This window comes from Gopherus evgoodei, chromosome 6 (assembly GCF_007399415.2).
Source record: "Gopherus evgoodei ecotype Sinaloan lineage chromosome 6, rGopEvg1_v1.p, whole genome shotgun sequence".
Taxonomy (NCBI): Eukaryota; Metazoa; Chordata; order Testudines; family Testudinidae; genus Gopherus; species Gopherus evgoodei.
The window spans coordinates 85,147,531-85,173,045 of record NC_044327.1 but is presented as its reverse complement, the minus strand read 5'-3'; the positions used below and the strand labels follow the sequence as shown (position 1 = coordinate 85,173,045).

The window sequence follows — 25,515 nt, the reverse complement described above, 5'->3', positions numbered from 1 at the left end:
AAATGTTTAAACATATCCACTTCAAATTACTTTTTCTTTACTTTAAGGCTAAGTGTCACACAGTAATGGGGTAGGAGACAAATAACAAACATTTTTTCCTTTCAGTAGAGTCTAGTTTTACACCACTTGGATCGATAATATATTGTTTTAAGCAGAAATGCCATAGCAGTATTAGATAACAATTACAAATTTTGGTCATATATCTGATGCAAAATATATAGATTTCTCTGGTCATCTGATATCTGTTGGATACATTAGCAGGCGAGGAATCCTATGTATTCCGTTGTTCCCTAAAACAACATATCTTAAATGATGTATGTTTATCTAAAATCACATCAAAAGTGAAAACCACTTTGCTGTAGTTAACTGTTATTATTTTCAGTTGAATGTTGATATGTTTATAAATTATTTAATTTAGATCTTCCTTGAACATTTTAATAAAAATTACTTGTAGTGAGACACTGCTGATTCTTAATTGAAGCAAATTAATGTATTAATAGCATGTGTGCTACACTTCATGTGCTTTTATTTCCCCATTATATTTAGAGAGGTTGGCAATTCATTTTGGATAGCAGTAAGTGGGCAGAGGGATAGCTAAGTTATAATTTCAATAGATGATGTGAAAAAGAGAAGTTTTTTTTTCAAAATTTGAAAGTCAGCACTTCAATAACTATTTAGTGCCCCAATCCTACAATGTGTTATGCCCATGCAGAGACAAATGGACTTCTGTGGGTGACTGCAGAGGACTACCCATATGCAGTCCTCTGCCTGGTTGGGTCTAAATCACAAGAGTGCAGGGCTCTTCTCTTATTTCTAAATTAGTTGAATATATTGCAGGAAAAAAATACTAATCCACTAGAAAAAACTGGTTCAAATCCAGCTATTCCTGGATCACATTAACTCAATCTGTGATAAATATGCAGAAGCTTCAGTGGCAACTGCATTTATCCAAGGCAAAAACATCACAAATTTTAGATCGACAATATTAAATGCAGATGTAAATAATTGTTCCTTTGTAGCCTGGTTAACATGAGCAGTCACAGAGGAAAAAAATGGACACAATGGCCCTACAATGAAATACTTCACTTTTTCTAAACCAAAAATAGTATACCATCATTAAGAGACCCAAGGGTAGCAATTAGAATTCGAGAGGGGTGATATTGTACAGTCACATAAAGAGCATTTTTAGGTCCCATTTTCTTATTTAAAAAGCTTTTCACTTGGATGATAACTTATAGTTGACAGTGGCAGTGAGCAATGGATCTCTCTGACCTGCTTTCAGGGTTTGTTGAAAACAGTTTTGCTACTAGTGTACTGTTTTTAACAGTATTCAAGAAAGAGCACTAGACATTGCACATCGATGTGGTGTCTTGCATACTTTCTGCACGACAGCAGCCAAACCATTTTCAGCATTGGTTGAGAGGTTGTCGTTGTTCACAGCCATTGTCTGCTGTGTCTGTCATGGAGGTCACGGAAGTCATGGATTCTGTGACTTTACGTGACCTCTGTGACTTCTGCAGCAGCTAGTATGGCTGGCTCCAGGGCTGCTCGAGCAGATCAGGCCGCTCCTGGGCCAGTTGTGCCAGCCACTGTTGGGTCAGTTTGATTGGAGAGGGGGTTGGGGTGCAGGGCGGCGCTTACCTGTGTGTTTGGAGGGGAGAAGGTTGTCTCCAGAAGCGGCCGGCATGTCCCTGCAACTCCAAGGCAGATGGGCCAGAGGGCTCTACGTGCTGCCCCTGCCTGGAGGCACCGTCTCTGCAGCTTCCATTGGCTGCAGTTCCCGGCCAATGGGAGCTGCAGAGCCAAAGCTCATGGTGGGGGCAGTTAGCGGAGCCCCTTGGCCTTCCCTCCCCATGGGAGCTGCAGGGACATGCCAGCGGCTTCCAGGGAGCTGCACAGAGCCGGGTAGGGAGCCTTGCCAGCCTCTCCAGCTCTCCCCCAGCATCAGTGGGGGTCCCGGGCCACATGCTGCCACCTGCCACTCCCCCCAGCACCAGCGGTGGTCTTGGACCACCCCCGAGAGCACTCATGGCCCCCTGGCCCAAGTTTTAGTTAGGGGTATATAGTACGAGTCATGGACAGGTCATAGGTCATGAATTTTTGTTTACTGCCTGTGACCTGTCCATGACTTTTTCAAAAAAAAATACCCATAACTAAAATGTAACCTTAGCTATGAGTTACTGTTCTAGTGTTTAATGGATTTCTAGTTAATACTGAAGGTGGTTCAAATTTAGTTTAAAATTATCATTATGTAATCTTGGGAGGATCTTTAACAGACGCTGACCTCCACCAAACCTAGTTCATATACATTATTTATTTTTCTTACTGTTTTTCAAAGCTTCTGATTTATAATAAAGATGAGTGTTATCTTTCATTGGAAAAAAAAAACTTGAAGATTGAATCCCACTTACATGGAGCCCAATTTTTTCGGTACTACGTTTACATTTCTGTTCCAAGTTATATTCTAAATGAACCAGTTTTTCAAAGGTATATTTAACTCAGTTTTCAGCATTGTTGCTAAAATCAAACCAGAGTACTATGCAGTAACAACGTGAGTAGGTAAATAAGGGGTATTTTCATTATCTCCCAGAAACTATTTACCTATAAGTTTGCTAGCAATACATTAGTATTGAAAAACTCAGTTCTGCAAAGATACCAATCCCAGTGGATTCACACTCTTGGACAGTATGTGATCAGGCAGGAATCTAGATTCATAGATTCCAAGGCCAGAAGGGACCACTGTGACCATTTAGTCTGACCTCCCGTATAACATAAGCCTTAAAACTCCCCAAAATAATTCCTAAAGCATACCTTTTAGGAAAAACATCCAATCTTGATTTAAAAATTGTCAGTGCTAGAGAATCTACCATGACCCTTGGTAAATTGTTCCAATAGTTAATAAATCTCACTGTCAACAATTTACACCTTATTTTCAGTCTGAATTTGTCTAGCTTCATCTTTCAGCCACCAGATCATGTTATAGCTTTCTCTTCTATATTGAAGAGCCTATTATTAAATATTTGTTCCCTCCGTGTAGATACTTATAGACTGTAATCAAGTCCCACTTCTCTTTGTTAAATTAAATAGATAGAACTCTTTGAGTCTTTGACTATAAGGTATGTTTTACTAATCCTTTTATCATTCTCATGGCTCTTCTCTGAACCTTCTCCAATTTATCCTTCTTGAATTAGGTGCACCAGAACTGGACAACAGTATTCCAGCAGTGGTGGCACCAGTGCGAAAAAGAGGTACAATAACCTCTTTATTCTTACTCAAGAGCCTCCTATTTATACATCCCAAGATTGCATTAGCTCTTTTGGCCATAATGCCACACTGGAAGCTCATGGTCTGCTAATTATTTGCCCCAACCCCCAAATCTTTTTCACTGCTTCCTGGAATAGAGTCTCAGATCAGGGTGGATTGATTTAAATCACCAACTGGAAAGCCTCAGTTTAATAATGGGTTTTAATCACCTTTTCCATTTTATTTCAGATATTTTCTAAAGAAAGGTCTATTCTCATTGCTTGACATAACCATGAAAACATGTTGATTTACAACTAAATAGAGCCTTTACACTAGATTTACATATACTTCTGCTACCTAGGAGGGTACACTGTAACTATATATTTTTATTTAAGCAGTTGTATAGCTTATTATTTTCATATTCTTATTTGTACATTTTTAGTATGTTAGAAAATGGTGAATGATATTGCTTTATTTACTACATAATTAACTTTTTGCTCATGTTTTGTGTCAAGCTGCATTAGGATGGTAACTGGAAATTAATTAAACACACACAACAGCATATAACATTTATTTTTATTAAACAAAACAACCTTAAATATTTTGGATATAAAACATGTTCATATATTCATATTGACAACAAAATTATAAGTAGTTTAGGCCTTGATATATTTTTAATTAATTTCAGATTTAATTTTAAACAGGTTTATTTTAAAAAATAAAAATGTATTAGAATTTAAATTAAAAAATCAGATTTAAATTATTTTTAAAAATCTGATTCTTTTATTTAAAAAAAAGTATTTCCCCCCCCCCCCCCCCCCCGTTCACTTTGTCTCCCATCCTATAAGTATGGATTAGATGTGGACATTTTCCTAGTTGTAGACATTTACAATTAGCTGTATTAAAATGCATATTGTGTGTGATCCTCATATCAAGTGATTCAGATTGCTCTGTCAGTGACCTGTCCTCTTAATTATTTACCACTCCCCAAATTTTTGTGTCATATACCAACTTTATCATTGATGATTTTATGTTTTCTTCCAGGTCATTGATAAAAATGTTAAATGACATAGGACCAAGAAGTTACTCTTGTGATTAATATTAGCTTGGTTGTCTATGCCTTCCATGCTTTGTTCTACTGTTGTTACTCCCTTTGCAGCATTCATCAAGAATCTACTGCAGTATCTGCATGGTTGGACGTCAGTTTTTGCTCTACCTGTGAATGTATTAATTAATCATTAGGCATCCTTCAGTATCTTATCCATTGTCTGCATTTTAGTTTGTAGAGATGATGACTTCAGCTTGTTTTTTCTCCACCCATGTTTTACCTTAAATTTTGATTCCATGCATAAATTTGGTATTTATTTAGTCTGTATATCAGAGATTTTCTGTGAATGTTGACTTCAAGGGTCATTTCATTATTTGTTTTGTTTTGTTTTCACTGTGTTTACATGATGGGGTAAGACAATACCACATTATCAGAAAGATGTTGATAAGTTGCAGTGAGTGCAAAGATTAACAGATATCTTCAGGAGGCAGGGTGGATTGCTTTGACAAAGGATTATTAGCTTGGTTAAATGATGACTGGAGGAATACATAAGGCTACATGAATTTGAACATTCTTAACAGCAAGGAGGCAGAGGAGCTATTTAGTGTGAATGCAAAGGAACATGACTAGAAGTACTGGGATTTATTTAAGAAAAGGAATATTTAGGTTGAATATCGCACAAAACTTCCACTCAGTGAGATTTAGTAGGCTGTGAATTAGGCTTCTAAGAAAATTGGCAAAAACACTATTTCTTGGGTTTTTTAGTGTTGCAAGACTGAACAAAAAATTAGACTACACAAAACCATTATGAAATAGAGAACAATAGAGAACCATAGAGAACAATCTGGCAGTTGCATGGAGATAAACTAATAGGTGTTTTCCATCTCTAACTTGTACCATATCATGAAGTCACAAGGCGTATGTCTACACTAGAATAATAGACCTGTGGCTGGCCTGGGTCAGCTGCCTTGAGCTCACGAGGTTCAGGCTGTGGAACTAAAAATTGCTGTGTAGACATTTGAGCTTGGGCTGGAGCCCAGGTTCTGGGACCCTACTTACTTGCGGGGTCCCACAGCTCGGGATCCAGCCTGAGCCCGAAAATCTACAAATCTATTTCACAGCCCCTCAGCCTGAGGATTCTGACCCAGGCCAGCTGCAGGTGTTTAACTGCTGTATAGATGTACCAAAGGAGAGCATCTAACAGATCTCTGCCTCTCTTCAGGGTATCCTGTACAGAAAATCTGTATTTTCTGATTCACATGATAGAACAAATTTCAAATGAATAAATAAATAAAAAAAAATTTTTTTTTTGCTTTTGACTTTCTGGGCTATGCGAATATATAGGAAGGTTAAAGAAAAAGAAATGAAGTGAGGGAATTTGGAAAGTTATACGTTTGGTTTAAATAAAACCCAAAGAAGATGACTTGTGTAAATTATATACAATATATCATATAGCAAGGGGTATTAAAACTATACATTCAGAAAATGTATCAAATAAAAAAGATCATTTAAAAATCTATCTAATAGACCAAATATTAGAGCAAAAATAAAAACCTAATAGTTTATTAATTCAATCTTGTATTAATTGTCTAAGACACTATCACTCTCATGTGAGTTGTAAAGATTCCTGTTACATTTTTATGATAAATGAGCATAGTGAATTTTCCAGTCTCAGCACATTGACTCATTAATTAATACCAAATTGTTGACAATTAAGTTGAAACTTGTTAATGAAATACATATACAAATATGCATGTAATTAATTTACAGAGTTTTATGACTTGGATATATACTCAGAGAAATATTAATTTAGGATAACGTAATACTCACCTTGCAGAAATGAAATAAAAATATAAACGTCTTAATTTCATATTAACTGAAAACAGTATATAGATAAACTGAGCTGTAGAATTTGAGGTAATGACTAGTCTCTCGAGATACCTTTTAAAAGCAAGTTTCTACATAACTTTAGATCATGCTGATGGTGATATAGCTGTAATCTTATTCTGATTTCAGTAACACATAAAAGAAAGAGTGAGTAAGAGAGTTCTCAGTGATAAATCTTTATTTCCGGTAGGAATGCTCCTCAGAAGTTATCTGAAAAAATCAATTACCCTCTCTGTGTTTAGCTTGTAGGGAGCAATTTGTTGAAAGCACTAGGAATTGTTTTATTCGGTTTTTAAGGGAGGGCTGTTGATGTTTTCCCTTTTTGAAAAGCTGATATTGACCAACCAGAATATAATCTTGGCTTCATACAGAGAGCTATAAGTGATCCAATGAGAATGAGTTGTCTCATATATAATCTTTTCATAAACCAATATGAAAATAAAGCATCTCTTTTGTGGTTTTATATGTATAATTAATTGTCTGTATAAAATCAGAGTCCATAAATGTTTACATGCAAATATCTTGGGATATTTTATCTGTTTGAGAAACTGATCGATGGTTTCTGAGCATTATCTTCTAATATCTCCAGTATTTATATTTGTAGCTTTGCAGCTCTTTGCAAAGCTTCCCTTCTCAATGGTGTAAATACCTTTGCTGACTTTGCCTACTCCATGTTCCTTCAGATACTATACACTCTTTTACATACTTCTTAACAAAGTCTAACAGAAAGTTTTCTGATCATTATGCAGCATATCTTCACACCCTTTAATGCTTTCATAAACGATTTTAGAAACTGCAGGGGGGAGCCACCTTGAGACTAAATCTGGTAAGAGTTGCTCCAGGAGCAATTTAAGCAGGGACTGTTGGATATTGATGATGGCATCAGATTGATTTCTTCAGTTTTTGCTCTGGATGTTCTCTTCATTATTCTCATTGATTGTTTGCTGCAAACCCCTTTCGCACCCTCATCACTGCTCATTCTGCTTGTATGTTGTTATCCCTTTTCCTCACCCTTTGTCTTTCTTGTCTATTTAGATGATATGATTTTTGAGGGAGGGACTCTCTCTTACTCCATGTTTATACAGTGCTTAGCACGATAGGGCCCCGTTTTGGTGCTTCTATAATAAGTAACAAATAATAAACATGTCACTAATCCATCATATTTATCGTTTGAACATAAGATCATCAAGTAATATTTCAATATGTAAAAATGAACTGTGAACGTTGTTTAATTTAAACAAGATGTAATGTGGGTATCCTGGAACATACAATGTTGTAACAATTTAAACTAAAACTTTTTCCACTTTCAGTGTTCAACTCAAGAGTTCTTCTTGATAGTCAGCACTTTGTCTTGCCTGGAGACAGAACTCCAAGCACTGTTTCCAGCTATACATTCCCAAGTGAAAGCTCCTTTACTGCAGATGGCCCTCTTGGAAATTCCTGAGCTCCTCTGCCCCGTGAAACATTACTTAAAGATACTTAATGAAGAAGCGGCCAAGTAAGTAAAGAAAACAGTTCTTTCATGCCGTATAGTCTTTCTTACTGAACTTACTTGATATGTGAATTGTATATGTTGGTTAATCTGCCTTATTTATGTAATATATAAATACAAAATGTACATTATAGCTAGCATAGGTAGAATCACATATATGTAAGGTTGCCTGACACTTTCCATTTAAAGACCTGTTTTTGGTTACTTATAATTTTGCCAAACTTATGCCATTCAGGGTACCTATGCAGTGGTGTAGCCATGTCGGTCCCAGGATATTAGAGATAAGGAGGGTAAGATAATATCTTTTATTAGACCAACTTCCATTGGTGAGAAAGACAAGCTTTTGAGCTCACACAGAGCTCTTCCTCAGGTCAGGGAAATGTACTAAGAGTGACACAGCTGAATACAAGATGGAACAGATTGACACAGGTGTTAACTACTTATGCTAAACAATCTTTTCCGTCTTATATTGAGCTGTGACACTCTTAGTACATTTCCCAGACCTGAGGAAGAGCTCTGTGTGAGCTCAAAAGCTTGTCTCTTTCACCCACGGAAATTGGTCCACTAAAAGATATTATCTCACTCACCATTCAGGCTGAAATTTTCCATGCTGGGTGAACGTTTCAGGTGTAGTATTTTTGGAAAGTTTCACCCAGAATGGTTCAACTGTTTCTGAGAATATGGTTTGGGGAAAAATACATTGTTTGTCCATGTGAAAAGAAATTCTTATAACCATTTTGCTGAGAAGCTTCATATGTTGGAGCAGAGACTTTAAATTTGGCAGAGAGGATTGCTGTGGGGTGAGGGACGTGCCTTTTCCCCATCACTGTGAAAATTTGTCCAAATAAGGTCAGGTTACGAGCCTTTTTTCAGTTCACAAGTGCATAATAGGGACTTTTTTGAGTATGGCAGCAGTTAAATTTTCTGAAAATACTGCCTGTGCTAAGCATGCTCCATCCCCTCACACACCTGTGTGCTGACTGGACTGTTCATACACTAGCCCTACAAAACAACTGAGCGTGTTCCAACTTAGGGCTGCAGGGGCTAAGCAGGACTGTCCCTGCAGTTGCTTCTCCTGAGTTCTAGATGGCATTCTGATGCCAGGCACAGGAACTCAGAGAAGGGAGACCATCTCTCCTGTGTTCTCAATTCTTTCCCTTTGCTCTGCTTGCCAGTTTTGAGAGCTTGACTTTAAAACTTGAATATTCTTTCAGTGTAGCTTTTTGTGCATAATATGTTTATAGAATGGACATTATGAGCCTGGAATTGTGAGTCCTCTAAGCTTTGTGTCCAGCTCCGCCCCAACTTCCTGTGTGTCCTTGGGCAAATTTCACTCAACCTTTCTGTGAAGGTTCCATATCTGTAAAATGGACATACTACTTACCTCATAGGGGTGTTACGAGACTTGGTTTGTGAAATGCTTTGAGATCCTCTGGTTAAAGATGCTATATAATTATTTATACCATATTTGAGCAGCACAGAAATACAATAAATCCCTTGCTTCAAAATAAGCTGCCCTGAAATTAATTTTATTTATTTTGCACCTTCTGTCTCTTGACCTGCTCTTCACAATTTGCCTGTTAATCTATCTTTAACAGGATTACATTTCATATTCCAAATCTCTGAGTACTCTGATTATAATTTTAAAATAATTGACAGAAAAATGTTTTCATCTTTCTCCGCAGCAGGGATTGAAAAATTAACTGAGCCAAAATCTAGGACTGCCAATATTTGCTCTTGGACCCGTGACAGATTTAAGGGCAATTAGAGAATTAAAAGGTTAAACACTTGCTGTGTCCTATTGGATAGCTGGGATTATAGGTTTTCTATTGATATATAGCATTCATTTATAGGTAGGACAGGGTGTGAGATAGAAGACCTTATCATCATGATACCTGATTTATGGAAAAGCTCTACTATAGCTACTTTTTAGAAGTTTTAAAAATATTAGTTCTTATTTTTCTGTCACTATGTACATGGTAACTAAGACAGCTTGATGTTGTAGATGGAGTAATACAAAAAATAGTACCAATGAAAATGTTAATCTAATTTTTTTCTAAATCCAAAGTTTCCTCTAAAAGAGTATAGACAGAAAATATCACCACATACCATAATGCAAATGGTTTATTTGAATTCGTTTTTGTTAACCAGGATAACTCACTCATGGCTTTGTTATGCATTTCAAACTTATGCAGGAGTTTCATACTTGTGCCAGTAAAACCTGTATTTTACCACAGTTCATCATGTATTTTGTATATATATAGACACTGTGTGTGTGTGTGTGTGTGTGTTGTTTTTGTTGTTATATTTTATATTGTATTCTTAAAAATTCTTTTGAAAAGTATTACTGACTCTAAAACCATAAAAGTGCCTAAATATCTGCAGTTGCCATTTTTGGAAATTTGCCCTTTTTGTTTTCAGTAGACGACGGTGCAAGGCAATGACAGCAGCTGGCTAGCAGCCGTCTTTCTCCTACAATTCCTCTGAAAATAGGTCTAATCAGCAGTAAAAGAGTTTCTGAAAAATACAGTATTATAAAATGCGGGCATTACTTTCTCCTGTATAAAATCTATATTAGGCTCTCTGAGTCAGAGCTCATCTCATTTTTATCCTCTTGGCTATTGGCTCTAGTTCAAGTTGTTTTTGTGAAAAGGGAGGTTGGATTGGGTACAGTAAAGTAGGGTTTTTTAGTTATTTTTACTATTTGTAATATGCCTGGATTTATTTTCCCTTCAGATATCAGATTTCACAGTTATGACATAATAATCTTCTTCCCCTTATCGTACTGGCTGGAATCAGGTTGTCATGCGAGCATCAGCCATCTTTGTTAGTGCACAAGGTCACTTAGATCCACCTGCTTCCCATCTTCTTTGATGCAATCCATCCATCACTTTTTTGGCTTTCCTTGGGCTCTCTTTTCTACTAACCTCTCCTACTATGCTGTCTTCACCAGGTCCCCTTCGTTCATCTTCTCTATATATACAAACCAGCAAAGTCATGCTTCTTGGATTTTATCAGCTACATCAGGGACTTTGACTTCCATCCTAATACTTTCATTTCAAAATCTGTCTCTTCATGTAATTCCTTTCATGACACACAGACATATCATCTCAAACATCTGTAGAAGTTGAATCTGCTGTCTCCTAATTTCCCATGCTCGTGCACCATGCAGCACTGCAGGAAACACCATTGTTCTGTATAGTTGGTCTTTCAGTCTCAGTGGCGTATACTTGTCATGAAGAACACCTCCACGCTCTCCCAGCACTCCATAGTATAGACTGTATCTCATGTTCAAGCTTGCCGTCATCCATAACGCAGCCACCAAGGTACATGAGCTTGCCAGTCTGATTATTCCTGCTACTTTAATCTCTATGTCCAGATTCCCTGCGGCACCTCTACTGACCTATGTGACCTGTAACTTAGTTGTGCTTATTTTTATCCCATGCCTTCTAGCTGGTCATACCACTGATTTGCAATTTCCTCTTGTGTTTTCTTTTGAGGATGCCTATATTTCTATGTCATCTGCAGATACAAACGTCTTGGCTTTTCCATTTGAGTTATTCCTGTTGACGTAGACCATCAATGTGATAAAGAGGATTGTACTGACGGCTGACCATGAGGCTGAAGTTTGTTTCTTATTCCCAACTCCTTGTATTGGGTGTCAGCTCCTTATTGATGGTTCTTCAAGTGCTTGCTCATGTTGATTCCATTCTCGGTGTGCACGCACCCCCTGTGTATCGTCGGAGATTTTTGCCTTAGCAATATCCATAAGGCCAGCAGTGGCGCCCCCTTGAATGCTGTGCCTGTGCATCGGTATACCAGGCACTGCCAACCTTGCGCCCTCTCAGTTCCTTGTTACTACCCGTGGTGGTTAGTTGGAGCGCCTTTCCTTCCATAGCAAGGGCTATTGGTTTTGTCTCTACTGACTCGAACCTTAGGTAAATAGTTTACAGCCCTGTAAATAGTTTGTTTATAGTAGTTAGTGTTAAGTAGTTGCTAAATATAGTTAGAAGTTAGAGTCCCAGCGGGAACTTTGCTCCATGCAGGGCATGCCCTGGTCTCCAGTGTTAAACCCAGCACGCACTGTAACAGGCCTATGCCTGTAAGAGACCCCCCATAGCAGTTTCCTCAAGTGCTTGGGGGACTCACACGTGAAGGACAAGTGCCATATTTGTAAGAACTTTCAGCCTAGGACTCAGAGGGAGTGGGATATTCATTTGCAAGCTCTCCTCATGGAGTCTGCCCTTCATCTGGCTTCCAAGCCACCTTGCCAAGACTCGCCGAGTACCTCGGCATCCAAGAAGAAAGCAAGGAGGCACAGCTCCCTGGCACCAGGCAAGAAGGGCCATGGGAAGGGACACAGCTGGGGCTGCCCAGCCACTCCGGAGCCACCTGTCCATGTCTCCTCAGTCGGGCCCCTTAGAAGCTCCACCACTGACTACCGGGAGCAGTATGGGACCCAAATCCCTGACGGCACCAATGCCTTCCCAAGCTCCCCGGTACTGAGAGATCAGAGGCCTCCGCCTGTGCCATTGACACAGAACATGCTGCAGGAAATGGCAAAGGCTCCCCACAAGGGTAAACCAGACATTGACCTCTCAGAGGGCAGTGGAGCACCGCTGATCTCCTGAGACGAGACAGTGCTCTCCACTGACTCGCTGAAGATTGCTGGAGTTGCAGTCCAGAGCCTCTGGAGCTTGCTCTCGGCACCGCAATCGTGGTCCCTGCCATTTCATAGTGGATTGCATAAAGGGAGGTGCTGATCTCTGTACCACCGGCACCGTTCGCCTTCCTGCCTGTTGTCCTCTCAGCACAGATCTCGGTTGCCTGCCCAGTGGGAGACTCGCTGTCATGTCTCCAGTAACCCCGGCTTCAACACTAGTCCCCTTGATATAGGCACCGATTCGCTCCAGGCAGCGGTCTTTGGTGGCAACAGTCAGCAGGCAGACTCAGGTGTCAACGGCTCCATTGTGGTCTCTGGAAGGGGATTCCTCTGGCACGGAAGGGAGGTTCAACCCCTCGCTCAGACCCTGAAGGCACCATTGGGCACCCGAGACCATGTCAACGGTGCTGCCTTGGCAGCACGGGCAGTGACCAATGCAGTGGCCTTATTGGAGTACACAGGGAGCGCCAGTCATGACGATGCCTCCTTCTCACTGCTCATCTGCTGCTGCCTCAGAGCAACAGCTCACGGCACTGGGCTCGGTGCATGAGACCCTGTCATAAATATAAAGGGAAGGGTAACAACCCTTATGTAAAATCCCTCCTGGCCAGAGGTCCGGAATCCCCTTACCTGTAAGAGGTTAATCAGTTCAATTAAGCTAGTTGGCACTTGAGCAGAAGGACCAATGGGAAAAGAAGATACTTTCAAATCTGAAGGGGGTGGGGGGAGGATTGTTTGTGCTCTCTTCGTTTGTGCCCTCTTGGACAGAGAGCGGGACCAGGGCAGGAAAAAAATCTCCTGAAAATATACCTGAAATGAGCATCTAAGATTACAAAAATTGTAAGTAAAGCAAGGAAATGTGTTAGATTATCTGTTCTAGCTTGTGAGTTTTCTCTATCCTGAGAGGTAGGTTTGTTCCTGTTTTTTATAACTGTAAAGTTGAGTCCAGAGGGGAGTCCGCTGTGTTTTAAATCTTTTATTACGCTGTAAAGTTACCTTCCATCCTAATTTTGCAGGTGTGATTCTTTTACTTGTTTCTTTTTAATAAAATTCTTCTTTTAAGAACCTGATTGATTTTCAGTGCCCTAAAAAACAGGGATTGGTCTGTACTCACTTTAACCTATTGGTTGGTATATTATTCTCAAGCTTCCCCAGGAAAGATGGTGAAGTGGTTTGCGGGGTTTTTTTTTTTTTGAGGGGGGAATAGGGCTCCAAGTGGCCCCTCCCTGAATGTTTGCTTAAATCACCTAGTGATGGTGGCAGTACCATCCAAGGATAAGGAAAGGAATTTGTGTGTTGGGAAAGTTTTAACCTAAGCTGATGGAATATAAGCTTAGGAGGTCTTTCATGCGGGTCTCCACAACTGTACCCCAGAGTTCAAAGTGGGGAGGGAGCTCTGACAGACTCACTCAGAGGTTGGGGTAGAGACTGAACCTCCTCTCCCCCATGGAGGATGATGCCACTGATCCTCCCCTGGTGGTTCAGTCATCATCCTCATCCCCAGACAAGGTAGTTGGGGGACCCTCAAGGGCCAGCCCACTGGACAATTTTAAGGAACACCAGGTCCTGCTTCGACGGGTGACTGAGAACTTAGGCCTACAGGTGGAGGAGATGGCCAACCAAGTGGACACCTTGTTCAATGTCCTCTCAGCCACTACCCTGGCAGTGCATGATGTGGTCCTGAAAATTGCCAAAGTCCTCTGGAAAACCCCATCTTCCATCCCTTTCATCTCCAAAAGAGCCAAAAGGAAGTACTTCATCCCGGCCAAAGGGTTCAAGTACCTTTGTACCCATCTACCTCCAGGCTCGCAAGTTGTCTCTGCGGCCAACGAAAAAGACAAGCACACTAGTTCAACTCCCAAAAATAAAGAGGCCAAAAGACTTAACTTTTCTGGGAGAAAAATTTATTCCACTGCCAATTCCGGGTGGTGAACCATCAGGCCCTCTTGGGCAGGTACAAGTTTAATTTATGGGACTCCCTCCATAAGTTTAAGGAGTCCTTCCCACAAAGTCTGGCCCAAGAATTCGGCACCATAGTGGAGGAAAGCAACATGGCAGCTAGGTGCTCCCTCCAAATGGTGTGGGATGCAGTGGACTTGAAGGCTAGGGTGGTTGCGGCAGCAGTGGTCATGAGGCACAGCTCCTGGCTTCAGACCGCCAGCGTTTCGCAAGAAATGCAGACCTTGATCCAGGACCTTCCATTCCTTGGAAATGGTCTCTTCTCCAAACAAACGGATGCGAGGCTGCATGGGTTGAAGGACACTCGGGCCACCCTTCACTTGCTGGGCATGCGTATGCCACAGTCTGCACAGAAGCTTTTCCGGCTGCCCACGCCACGAAGGCCGTGGTGGCCTATAAGGGCCTGCAAGGAGAAAGGATAGAGACATGAGCTTTAGTCATCGCTGCCCTTCCTCCTCCCACTCACCCATGCAGTCCAACCCGGCAAAGCAGCCCAGGGACCAGAAGCGCTCATTTTGAAGGTGAGCTTGAGAGTGACACCCCAGTCAATTCCCCAGATCCACCTTATTCTTTCCTCAGCCATCTTCATCCCTACCGTTAGGCACGGACGCAGGTCACCTTGGACCACTGGGTGCTGGACATAATATCTCAGGGCTATCCCCTGCAATTTTTGGGCGCCCCTTCCTACCCATCCTTCTTCAGGGACTCTTGTCACGAGCATTGCCTCATCCAAGAGGGCAAGACCTCCTGCGCCTGTGGGCAGTGGAGGAGGTTCCTCGGGACGTGAAAGGGAAAGGGTTCTATTCCTGCTACTTTCTAATCCTGAAAGCAAAAGGGGGCCTGTGACGAGGGTCCTAGTGGGGAGCCAGCTGTGGTCACTCAGTAAGGGTGAACTGCAAAGAATGGGGCAGCCAAACCCCCAAAAGCTGGTGGATATTCCAATACTTAGATTCACCAAGCCAGCATAAAACAGCTTTTTTATTACTTTACTGTTTACTCAGAAGTCCAGATAACACAGGTCCTTTAAAATGGTCCAGCCTCAGGCCTCCATCCAAGTACCCTGTCAAGGTATTTTCCCCACTTTGAACTTTAGAGTTCAATATGTGGGGACCTGCATGAACACTCCTAAGCTTAATTATTAGCTTAGGTCTGGTACGCTGCCACCAGCCAGAAGTCTGTGTCTGGCACACTTTTTGTTCCCCCAAAACCTTCCCTGGGGAACCCAAGACCCAAACCCCTTTGGTCTTAAAACAAGGAGAAATTAACCATTCCCCTCCTCTTCCCCCCAGACTTTCCCCTCCCTGGGTTGCCTTGTGAAGCTTCACACCAATCCAGACTCCTTGGATCTTAAAACAAGGAGGAATTAACCATCCTCCTGCCTTTCCCCCCACCAATCCCTGGTGAATTTAGACTCAATCCCTTGGATTCTAAAACAAGGAAAAAATCAATCAGGTTCTTAAAAATAAAGCTTTTAATTAAAGAAAGAAAAGGTAAAAATTATCTCTGTAAAATCAGGATGGAAAATGCTTTACAGGGTACTCAGATTCATATAGACTAGAGGGACACCCCCCGACCCCACCTGAGATTCAAAGTTACAGCAAACAGAGGTAAAAATCCTTCCAGCAAAAAGACATATTTACAAGTTAAGAAAACAAACATAAGACTAATCCACCTTGCCTAGCTATTACTTACTATTTTGAGACATGGAAGACTGATTCAGAAAGATTGGGAAAGCCTGGGTGTATATCTCGTCCCTCTTAGCCCCAAGAGCGAACAACGAACAAAAGAAAAAGCACAAACAAAGACTTCCCTCCACCAAGATTTGAAAGTATCTTGTCCCCCTATTGGTCCTCAGGTCAGGTGTTAGCCAGGTTTACTGAGCTTCTTAACACTTTACAGGTAAAAGAGACATTAACCCGTAACCATCTGTTTATGACATACCCGCATTAAATAGGATGAAAATTTCTGTAAATCTTATTTCATCATGTAAAAGAAAAGGTTCTACCAATCGCAAAGGATTGGACACATTACCTTCCAGGTTAATGAATGTTTCAGATCTTACATGCTACAGCCAATTCTTATTAACTAAACTAAAATGTATTAAAAAACGAGAGAGAGAGAATGGTTAAAAGATCAATATACATACAGACATGAGTATATTGAAGTGCAGATTGATAGCAGAGATGGTGAGCTTCATAGTTTCAAAGAGTTCCTTTACAATTCAATTCATAGGTCATAGTCCAATGTCCTAATCTCATATTCAGCGCATACCAGCATCACTTGGATCTCATTCTTGTGACTCAAACTTCCCTGATGAAGTCTAAGCAGATCTGAGATGACAGAATTGTGAGCCAAGGATCTTTTTTATAATTTCATGTCATCTTTGACAAGTTGTGATTTCCTCGGTGAACAAAAAGTAATTAGGATGACTTTGAAGGGGGTCCATCACTGGTACTTAGCTATACAAATTAACATAAGGCCATTTACTTGTTCCTCCACCATTCATAGTACATTTCAAAGAGAGATGAATACTGAGATATCCTGTGTTTACAATTGATTTAATTGATAATAGAATACAGCGTAGACAGAGACTGTTGATTACATTGTCCACCCTACTTATACATATGTAAATACACAAAAACACAAACATTATCTCCCCACATGTCTTTTGAGAGTTATTTATTTTGCAGGATGTTTAATCTTTTCTAACCAGATGTCACCATGCTATTTCCTAATCCCAAAAGGGGACCTCAGACTCATTCTGGACCTGTGTCGCCGCCTCAACAAGCCTCTTAAAAAGTTGAAATTTTGCATGGTCTCCCTGGATCCGGAAGACTGGTATGCCGCCCTCAACTTGACAGACGCTTATTCCCATATTCCCAGGTCACAGACGTTCCTCCGTTTCATAGTGGATGGGCGTCATTTTCAATTCACGGCATTGCCCTTTGGTTTCTCATTGGCCTCCAGGGTGTTCACAAAATGTATGGTGTCAGTGGCTGCTTTTCTGAGATGTCTAAGAGTCCAGGTCTTCCCATATCTTGACAACTGGCTCGTCAAGGGCAGGTCTTGGGAGCAAGTGCAGAGGACCCTCGATCTGGTGCATTCCACTTTCTGTGACTTGGGCCTATTAATAAACAAGAAAAAATCCACCTTATTGCCTATCCAGCAAATAGAGTTCATTGGGCTGGTTCTCAATTCCACATGAGCTAGAGCCTTCCTTCCGGAAGCGTGTTTTCAGGCCATGTTGGACCTGATCTCCTATGTGGAGAACCACCTGCTCACCACAGCTCATATCTGCCTGCAGCTGTTGGGCCACATGGCCATGTTTACATATGCGGTCAGTCATGCTTGGCTCCTTCTCCGGCTACATCCCCAACAGGCATGACCTGGACTGGATAGTGAGGGTGCCAAACCACATCAGATCATCTCTGGATTGGTGGTTGGACCCCAGGTTGGTGTTGGAGGGAGTTCCCTTCATGACCCTGTCCCCATCGCTGACCCAGCACCAGGAAAGTCTTGGTGGATCATCTCAGCAGGACCTTCTCTTCTCACCACGAGTGATTGCACCTAGATATTTGCCTAGTTTTACAACAGGCTACATAAAAAGCACTTGCAGAGTCCGTGCAAACTAAAATTTCATGCAGGCAATGACTTGTTTATACCACTCTATACACTATACGCTTTCACTTCAAAGGGGTGTGTTGTCCCAAAACATGTCCTGATTACTGTTGTAGGTGATCTATATGGGGCATTCACCGTAGTTACTAAATCCTCAGACACTCCATATTTCCTCAGAACTGGTGTGAGCATCCTTCTGTCCACTTTATTATATGCCTTTTCTAGGTCTGTAAAAACCCAGAAGCTATGCTATTGGTGTGCTAGCAGCTTTTCTATCTCTTATCAGATTACAAACGTGGCATCTATGCTATGACATAATCAAAAGGTTATATTTTTGTATTTGTTGTAAAATTAGAAATATTTCTATTATAGGTGGGGATGGTAGTGACTTATTATTAAGGTGGAAAAATGGTATATGATCATGTAATCAAAGTCAATCTTATAATGCATACGCACAAGGGGGCCAAAATAAAGTTTCACAGGCAGCTTCCTTCATTCTGTCATTTTCTAACTTTTGAGTGCTTGATTTACAAACACTAACATGGGTGGCTTTATTCTGTGTGTAATTTATAAGTGTAGTATACTCTTTCACTGAGACCATATCTCTGGAATGCATGTTTTTCTCCTTGTGAAGTTACGTTTTATGCATTTTGAAAGAAGAGAAGGGGCAAATACATAATATGGTGCACTCAAAACAATATGGGTACCGGATAAGTTGTGTTTATTGATGGAAATAAACCATTATGCCAAAACAGTAGAATTATGGAATACATCGTTTTTCTGTTTCCCATAATTAGAACTGGAGATAAAACCCAATTGTTCAAGGATCTTACAGACTTCCCTACCATCAGAAAGCAGAAGGATGACATTCAGAAGGTGATTTCCCAGATCCAACTTCATCTGCAAGAAATACGACAAATGATAAAGAACCCTTCTGCAGAGTATGTTACAGTATCAGGACAAGAGGTAATACACAAAATGACCTAAGTGATATTTTTATGTGCCTACCAGTGCATGTGAACAAAATAACTTACATTTACCTGAAAGATTAATTAAACCATGTCACTAGATAAAAACAATTCCGGCTGTGAGAAGAAGTCGTTGGGATGCATTGTTGTCTTGTCTTATTATTTTTAGTAATATTGTCCTTACCTTACTGCTTTTTTATTTAATTCACCATGGATATTTTGTCTTTGCAGTGTCTCTAGGATTTTGTGGAGGATGGAATTCTTTTTAGTGCAGTTCAGTTTGGTTCATGAATAGTTTGCTTCCCTGAGTGCTCTGCCTCCAGAGACTTTTAACATGAGACTTTTTGTAAAATATTTCTAATGTTATATTCTGGGATATTTTTATTGAACTAGGAAGCACAGAAAAGAAAAATAATCTTTAAAGAACTGGTAAAAAATATATGTAAATTTGTAATTTGTCCCTCTTCTCTCATTCTCTTTTATTTATTATTTCTATTACTGTGGTACTTAGGAGTCTTAGCTATGGACCAGGACCCATTGTATTAGATGCTGTACAAACACAGAACAAAAATATGATCTGTGTCCCAGAAAGACTGCAGTAGAAGTATAAGACAAGAGATGGGTATACACAGACCAGTGGAGGAGTAGAGTCATAGGGTTAGAAGAGACAGAAAAGGTCATCTAGTCTAATCCCCTTCCAAGGTGCAAGATGTTTTGTGTCTAAACCATCCAAGACAGATAGAAATATCCAATGAAGGAGCCTCCACAACCTCCCTAGGTACACTGTTCTTACACTTAGGAAGTTTTTCCTGATATTTAATCTAAATCTGCTATCTTGTAGAATCACAGAATATCAGGGTTGGAAGGACCTCAGGAGGTCATCTAGTCCAAACCCCCCCCCCCCGCCCCCCCGCTCAAAGCAGGACCAATCCCCAACTAAATCAGCCCACCAGGACTTTGTCAAGCCTGACCTTAAAAACCTCTAAGGAAAGAGATTCCACCACCTCCCTAGGTAACCCATTCCAGTGCTTCACCACCCTCCTAGTGAAAAAGTTTTTCCTAATATCCAACCTAAACCTCCTCCACTGCCATTTGAGACCATTACTCCTTGTTCTGTCATCTGGTACCACTGAGAACAGTCTACATCCATCCTCTTTTTGGAACCCCCTTTCAGGTAGTTGAAAGCAGCTATCAAATCCCTCCTCATTCTTCTCTTCTGCAGACTAAATAATCCCAGTTCCCTCAGCCTCTCCTCATAAGTCATGTGCTCCAGCCCCCCACTCACTTTTGTTGCCCACTGCTGGACTCTTTCCATTTTTTTCACACCCTTCTTGTAGGGTGGGGCCCAAAACTGGACACAGTACTCCAGATGAGGTCTCACCAATGCCAAATAGAGGGGAATGATCACATCCCTCGATCTGCTGACAGTGCTCCTACTTACACAGCCCAAAATGCTGTTACTCTGTAGTTTTGAAGCCATTGACCCTTGTCCTTCCCTCTGTAGCAAGAGAGAACAACTTTTCCCCATCTTTTTAATGGCAGCCTTTCAAATATCTGAAGACCACTATCATGTCCCCCCCTTAATATCCTCTTTCCAGATGAAACGTTCCCAGTTCCTTTAGCCTTTGCTCATATGGCTTGAATTCCATCCCTTTGATCATGTTTGTTGCTTGCCTCTGGATCCTTTCCAGTTTCTGTATCAGGCTTGCACAACTCGTAAAGCAATGAGGACCATATTACTCCAAAGAAAACAGCTGAAGGCTGAATCCCCTCCTTAGCCTCCCCAAAACCCAACCCCATCCAGCACCCCCCTCCCGAAACACCCCTGCCCGAAGCGCTGCCCACCCTGTGGAAACAGACTCTCCTTCCCCAGCACTGCCCCACCGAAACAGCGATATTGAACCTCGGTAATATGTTATAGCGGGCCCCTAAGGTAGTATAATTAAGGTAAAAGAAAATGCCTTTTTGCTGGAAGTAGAATAAGATCTTCCCCCCCACTTTGTAATCAATTTCCCTGTTGAATGAATGAGGCGTGACCGTGGAAGGCAGGCACCTCCAGGCAGCTGCAACCCATGGAGAGGGGATGGGAGCCAGACCAGATGAGTAGAACAGGTCAGCTATCGACTCGTAGCTCATCTCCTCAGCCCTGCCATTCCCCGCTCGCTTCCTAAGCCCCCTTCCCCAGCTGCTGGATCACCAGTCCCCCACTCCCCCGCAGCTCATCTGCCCCCCGCCACTGCCCTCCTGCTCGCCCCCTCAGCCCTCCTCCCTCACCACCAGCTCGCCTGCCTCCCCGCCAATGCCTGCCCGCTCACCTCGTCAGACCCCCACTCCCCAGGCTCACCTGCTCTCTTGCTCGCCTTCTCACCCCCTCACCCCTCCCGGCTCGCATACTCACCCCACCATTGCCCTCCCACTCACCTCCTCAGCCCTCTGACCCCCCTGGCCAGTGTTGAGCTGCCAAAATCTTAAAAACTGGTTCCCTCCTCACCCCACAAGGGAGTCATGGGTAGAAAACGCATCATCCTATAGAGAACCACAGGCCAGAAGTTTATAAACCAGGTGCTTAAAGATTGGCTTCTAAAGCCATACTTGAGAACCTAAGCATGAGACATGATTTTCAGAGCCAGTAGGTGTCCACAACTCCTATTGACGTAAATTTTGTGGTAACTTCCTCTTGGAATTTAGATAAGCTCCATTTGGCAGATGTATTTTTCCACAACACATGAAGTTACACCCATATCTATCTAATCTTTTGTTTCCAGACCTCTAATGCAAATCATTTTAGGCACAAAACAGAAGAGAGGGCTGTCCAGTTAGTGATAGCAGCAATGTTTGTTTCATGCAAGGATTAGAAAGTATTTACTGCATCTGGCAACTGTTTGCTTCCTGTATGGCATAAGCAGTGCTTCAGCTACTTTTTAATACAATACTGTAAGTGTTTATCTGGTTGAGCTAAGAATTAAAGGATGAAAAAGCATTAGCATTCAGTATTTGCTAGGAGATCTTGAAATCTCTACATTCACTTCTTGCTACAAGTGTTAGGAACACAAACTGACTAATTTGGTGATTGTAGGCTGTTTGAGTTCATTAGGTAATAAATATGGACAGAGTATGGGACTTTTGCAGTGCTCCAACATATCAATATATTGAAGTTAATCAGGAGGCAAGCTGTTTAAAAAAGCCGTAAAATTACCATACCAGCAACCCTATTGCTGTTAGAAACAGTTTACTCTCTTCACTTTCAAGCCCCTACACAGCGTTGCTCCTACCTGCAGCTATCTCATTATCTAATTAATCTATTTTAGGGATTTTATAGTGACAACTGTAGTAATCTAAATTCTTCCCACATAAACAGAGCTAAATAGTGTGTCCATAGTAGACTTCATGGAGTATTCTGTTCTTGTTCTTCTTTCCCTGGTTACAGGAAGCTGTGTTTGGACTGATTGCTGGGTTATGTTTGTGAGGTGGGGAAGGTTGGTTATCTAAATCATAGTGGTTATAGTGGAAAAGCTTTATCAAATAGGGGAGTCTTGCAGCATGTCCTAAAGGTGGTCGGACTGTGTATTAATCTAATCTCTGCTGAAAATTCTTCTTAGATGAAAGGATTCAGCTGTAAAAACTCCTCCCTTCTTTCTCAAGTCTATCTCACTTACTGACTTTTAAAAAAATAATTAACATGGGTCACACAATATGTAACAATAAATATTCCACATAATCTTCACTGTTCTAACCTGCTCTTTCCCATATCTTTTCCTTGACCCATTACTTATTTTTTCTGGGTGTGATAATTTAGTTTCAATTGTAAAGTTTTGGAATTAGTGACCTTGTGTTATTATTTAGAAAATACCATCCCTGGCATAGCATAAATAATAATATACTACTATGAAGTGTAAAAGTCTGTCTCTTTTCAAGAAAGCCCTGACAATCTGGTAGTATTTCATTTAGGTAACAATTGACTAAAAATACCATAGTAGTATGTTCTGGTATCTAATTGTATAGCATACGTTGTTTGTAGGGCTGTCAATCACAGTTAACTCAAGCGACTCACTCAAAACAAATTAACAATTAAATTAATTGCAATTAATCATGGTTTTAATTGCACTGATAATAAATTACCAATCTAAATTTATTATAAATATTTTTTGATGTATTTCTACATTTTCAAATATATTAATTTCAATTGTAATTCAGGGTATGTCTATACTACGGTATTATACCAATTTTACAGAAACCGGTTTTTAAAAACAGATTGTATAAAGTCGAGTGCACGCGGCCACACTAAGCACATTAATTCGTTGGTGTGTGTCCATGTACCAAGGCTGGTGTCTGTTTCCGGAGCGTTGCACTGTGGGTAGCTATCCCATAGTTCCTGCAGTCTCCCCCGCCCCTTGGAATTCTGGGTTGAGATCCCAATGCCTGCGGGGGCAAAAAACATTGTCGCTGGTGGTTCTGAGTACAGCCTCACCCCTCCCTCGGTGAAAGCAGCAGACAACTGTTTCGTGCCTTTTTTCCTGGGTGAACTGTGCAAATGCCATAGCACAGCAAGCATGGACCCTGCTGAGCTGAAGACAGCAATCATGGATGTTGTAAACACCTCGCGCATTATCGTGCAGTCTATGCTGAACCAGGACCTGCAAAACCAGCCGAGGAGTAGGCAGCGAGAGTGATGAGGACATGGACGCAGAATTCTCTCAAACCGTGGGCACCTGTGCTTCGGAGATCCTGCTGCTAATGGGGCATGTTCCAGCCATTGAACGCCTATTTTGGGCCTGAGAAACAAGCACAGACTGGTGGGACCGCATAGTTTTGCAGGTTTGGGACGATTCACAGTGGCTGCAAAACTTTCACATGCGTAAGGGCACTTTCATGGAACTTTGTGACTTGCTTTCCCCTGCCCTGAAATACCATAATACCAAGATGAGAGCAGCCCTCACAGCTGAGAAGCGAGTGGCAATAGCCCTCTGGAAGCTTGCAACGCCAGACAGCCACCAGTCAGTCGGGAATCAATTTGGAGTGGGAAAATCTACCGTGGGGGCTGCTGTGATGCAAGTAGCCAAAGCAATCATTAAGCTGGTGCTACGAAAGGTTGTGGCTCTGGGAAACATGCAGGTCATAGTGGATTGCTTTGCTGCAATGGGATTCCCTAAATGTGGTGGGGCGATAGATGGAACCCATATCTCTATCTTGGCACCAGAGCACCAGGGCACCCAGTACATAAAGCGCAAGGGGTACTTTTCAATGGTGCTGCAAGCACTGGTGGATCACAAAGGATGTTTCACCAACATCCACGTGGGATGGCCAGGAAGGGTTCATGACGCTCACGTCATCAGGAACACTACTCTGTTTAAATGCCTGCAGCAAGGAAATTACTTCCCAGACTGGAAAATAACAGCTGGGGATGTTGAAATGCCTGTAGTTATCTTGGGGTCCCAGCCTACCCCCTGATGCCATGGCTCATGAAGCCATACACAGGCAGCTTGGACAGTGGTCAGGAGCTGTTCAACTGCAGGCTGAGCAAGTGCAGAATGGTGGTAGAATGTGCAATTGGTCATTTAAAGGCTCGCTAGTGCACATTACTGACTCGCTCAGACCTCAGCCAAACCAATGTCTCCTTTGTTATTGCTGCTTGCTGTGTGCTCCACAATCTCTGTGAGAGTAACGGGGAGACATTTATGGCGGGGTGGGAGGCTGAGGCAAATCACTTGGCTGCTGATTACACGCAGTCAGACACCAGGGCGATTAGAAGAGCACATCAGGAAGTGGTGCACATCAGAGAAGCTTTGAAAATGAGTTTCATCACGGGCCTGGGTATGGTGTGACTGCTGTGTTTGTTTCCCCTTGATAACCCCCCACCCCCCTTGATGGACTCATTCCCTGTAAGCAACCCACCCTCCCCGTTTGATTACAGCTTGCTTAAGGAAATACAGTCACTATAGTTTAAAAATCATGTATTCTTTATAAAAAGAGGGAGAGAACTGACAAAGTAGCCCAGGTGTGATTTGGGAGGAGGATAGGAGGGAAGGAAAAGGCCACTAAAAAAATTTCAAAATAATGACAGCCTTTTGGTTGGGCTGTGCATGGGGGTGGAGTGGGCAGGTGCACGGAGCCTCCCCCCATGCATTCTTACACGTTTGGGTGAGGAGGAATGTGGAACATGGTGAGGGTGGTTATACAGGGGCTGCAGCAGCACTCTGTGATCCTGCTGTTGTTCCTGAAGCTTCACCAGATGTCAGAGGATGTCAGTTTGATCACGCAGCAGCCCCAGAGTTGCATCCCACCATCGCTGATCTTCCTGCCTACATCTCTGATCTTCCTGGCGCCACCTCTCATCTCGAGCGTAACCTCCTGTCCTCATGTTCACTGGCATCTTTCCTGTAATTTGATACCACGTCCTTCCACTCTTTCAGATGACCTCTTTCATTGCGGGTCACTTCCATGATTTCCGAGAACATTTCGTCTCGCGTCTTTTTTTTTTTCCGCCGTCTTATCTGAGATAGCCTTCGGGATGGAGTAGGGAGGCTTGAAAAATTTGCAGCTGCATAAGAGAGGGGAAAAAAGGGAGAGAAATATTTAAAAAGATAAATTTTACAGGACAATGCTTATACTCTTTCATGGTGAACAACACTATTCACCT

At 41.7% G+C, this 25,515-nt stretch overlaps 1 protein-coding gene across 2 annotated transcripts in view; it reads left to right on the top strand.

Moving 5' to 3' along the window:
* Positions 1 to 25,515, top strand: part of MSH3 (mutS homolog 3) — a 186,983-nt gene that overhangs the window by 90,019 nt on the left and 71,449 nt on the right. For both annotated transcript variants that reach the window (XM_030566366.1, XM_030566365.1), the window contains exons 14-15: positions 7,489 to 7,676; positions 18,708 to 18,876. In XM_030566366.1, the coding sequence (XP_030422226.1) occupies positions 7,489 to 7,676; positions 18,708 to 18,876 (357 nt within the window). The remainder of the gene's footprint in view (positions 1 to 7,488; positions 7,677 to 18,707; positions 18,877 to 25,515) is intronic.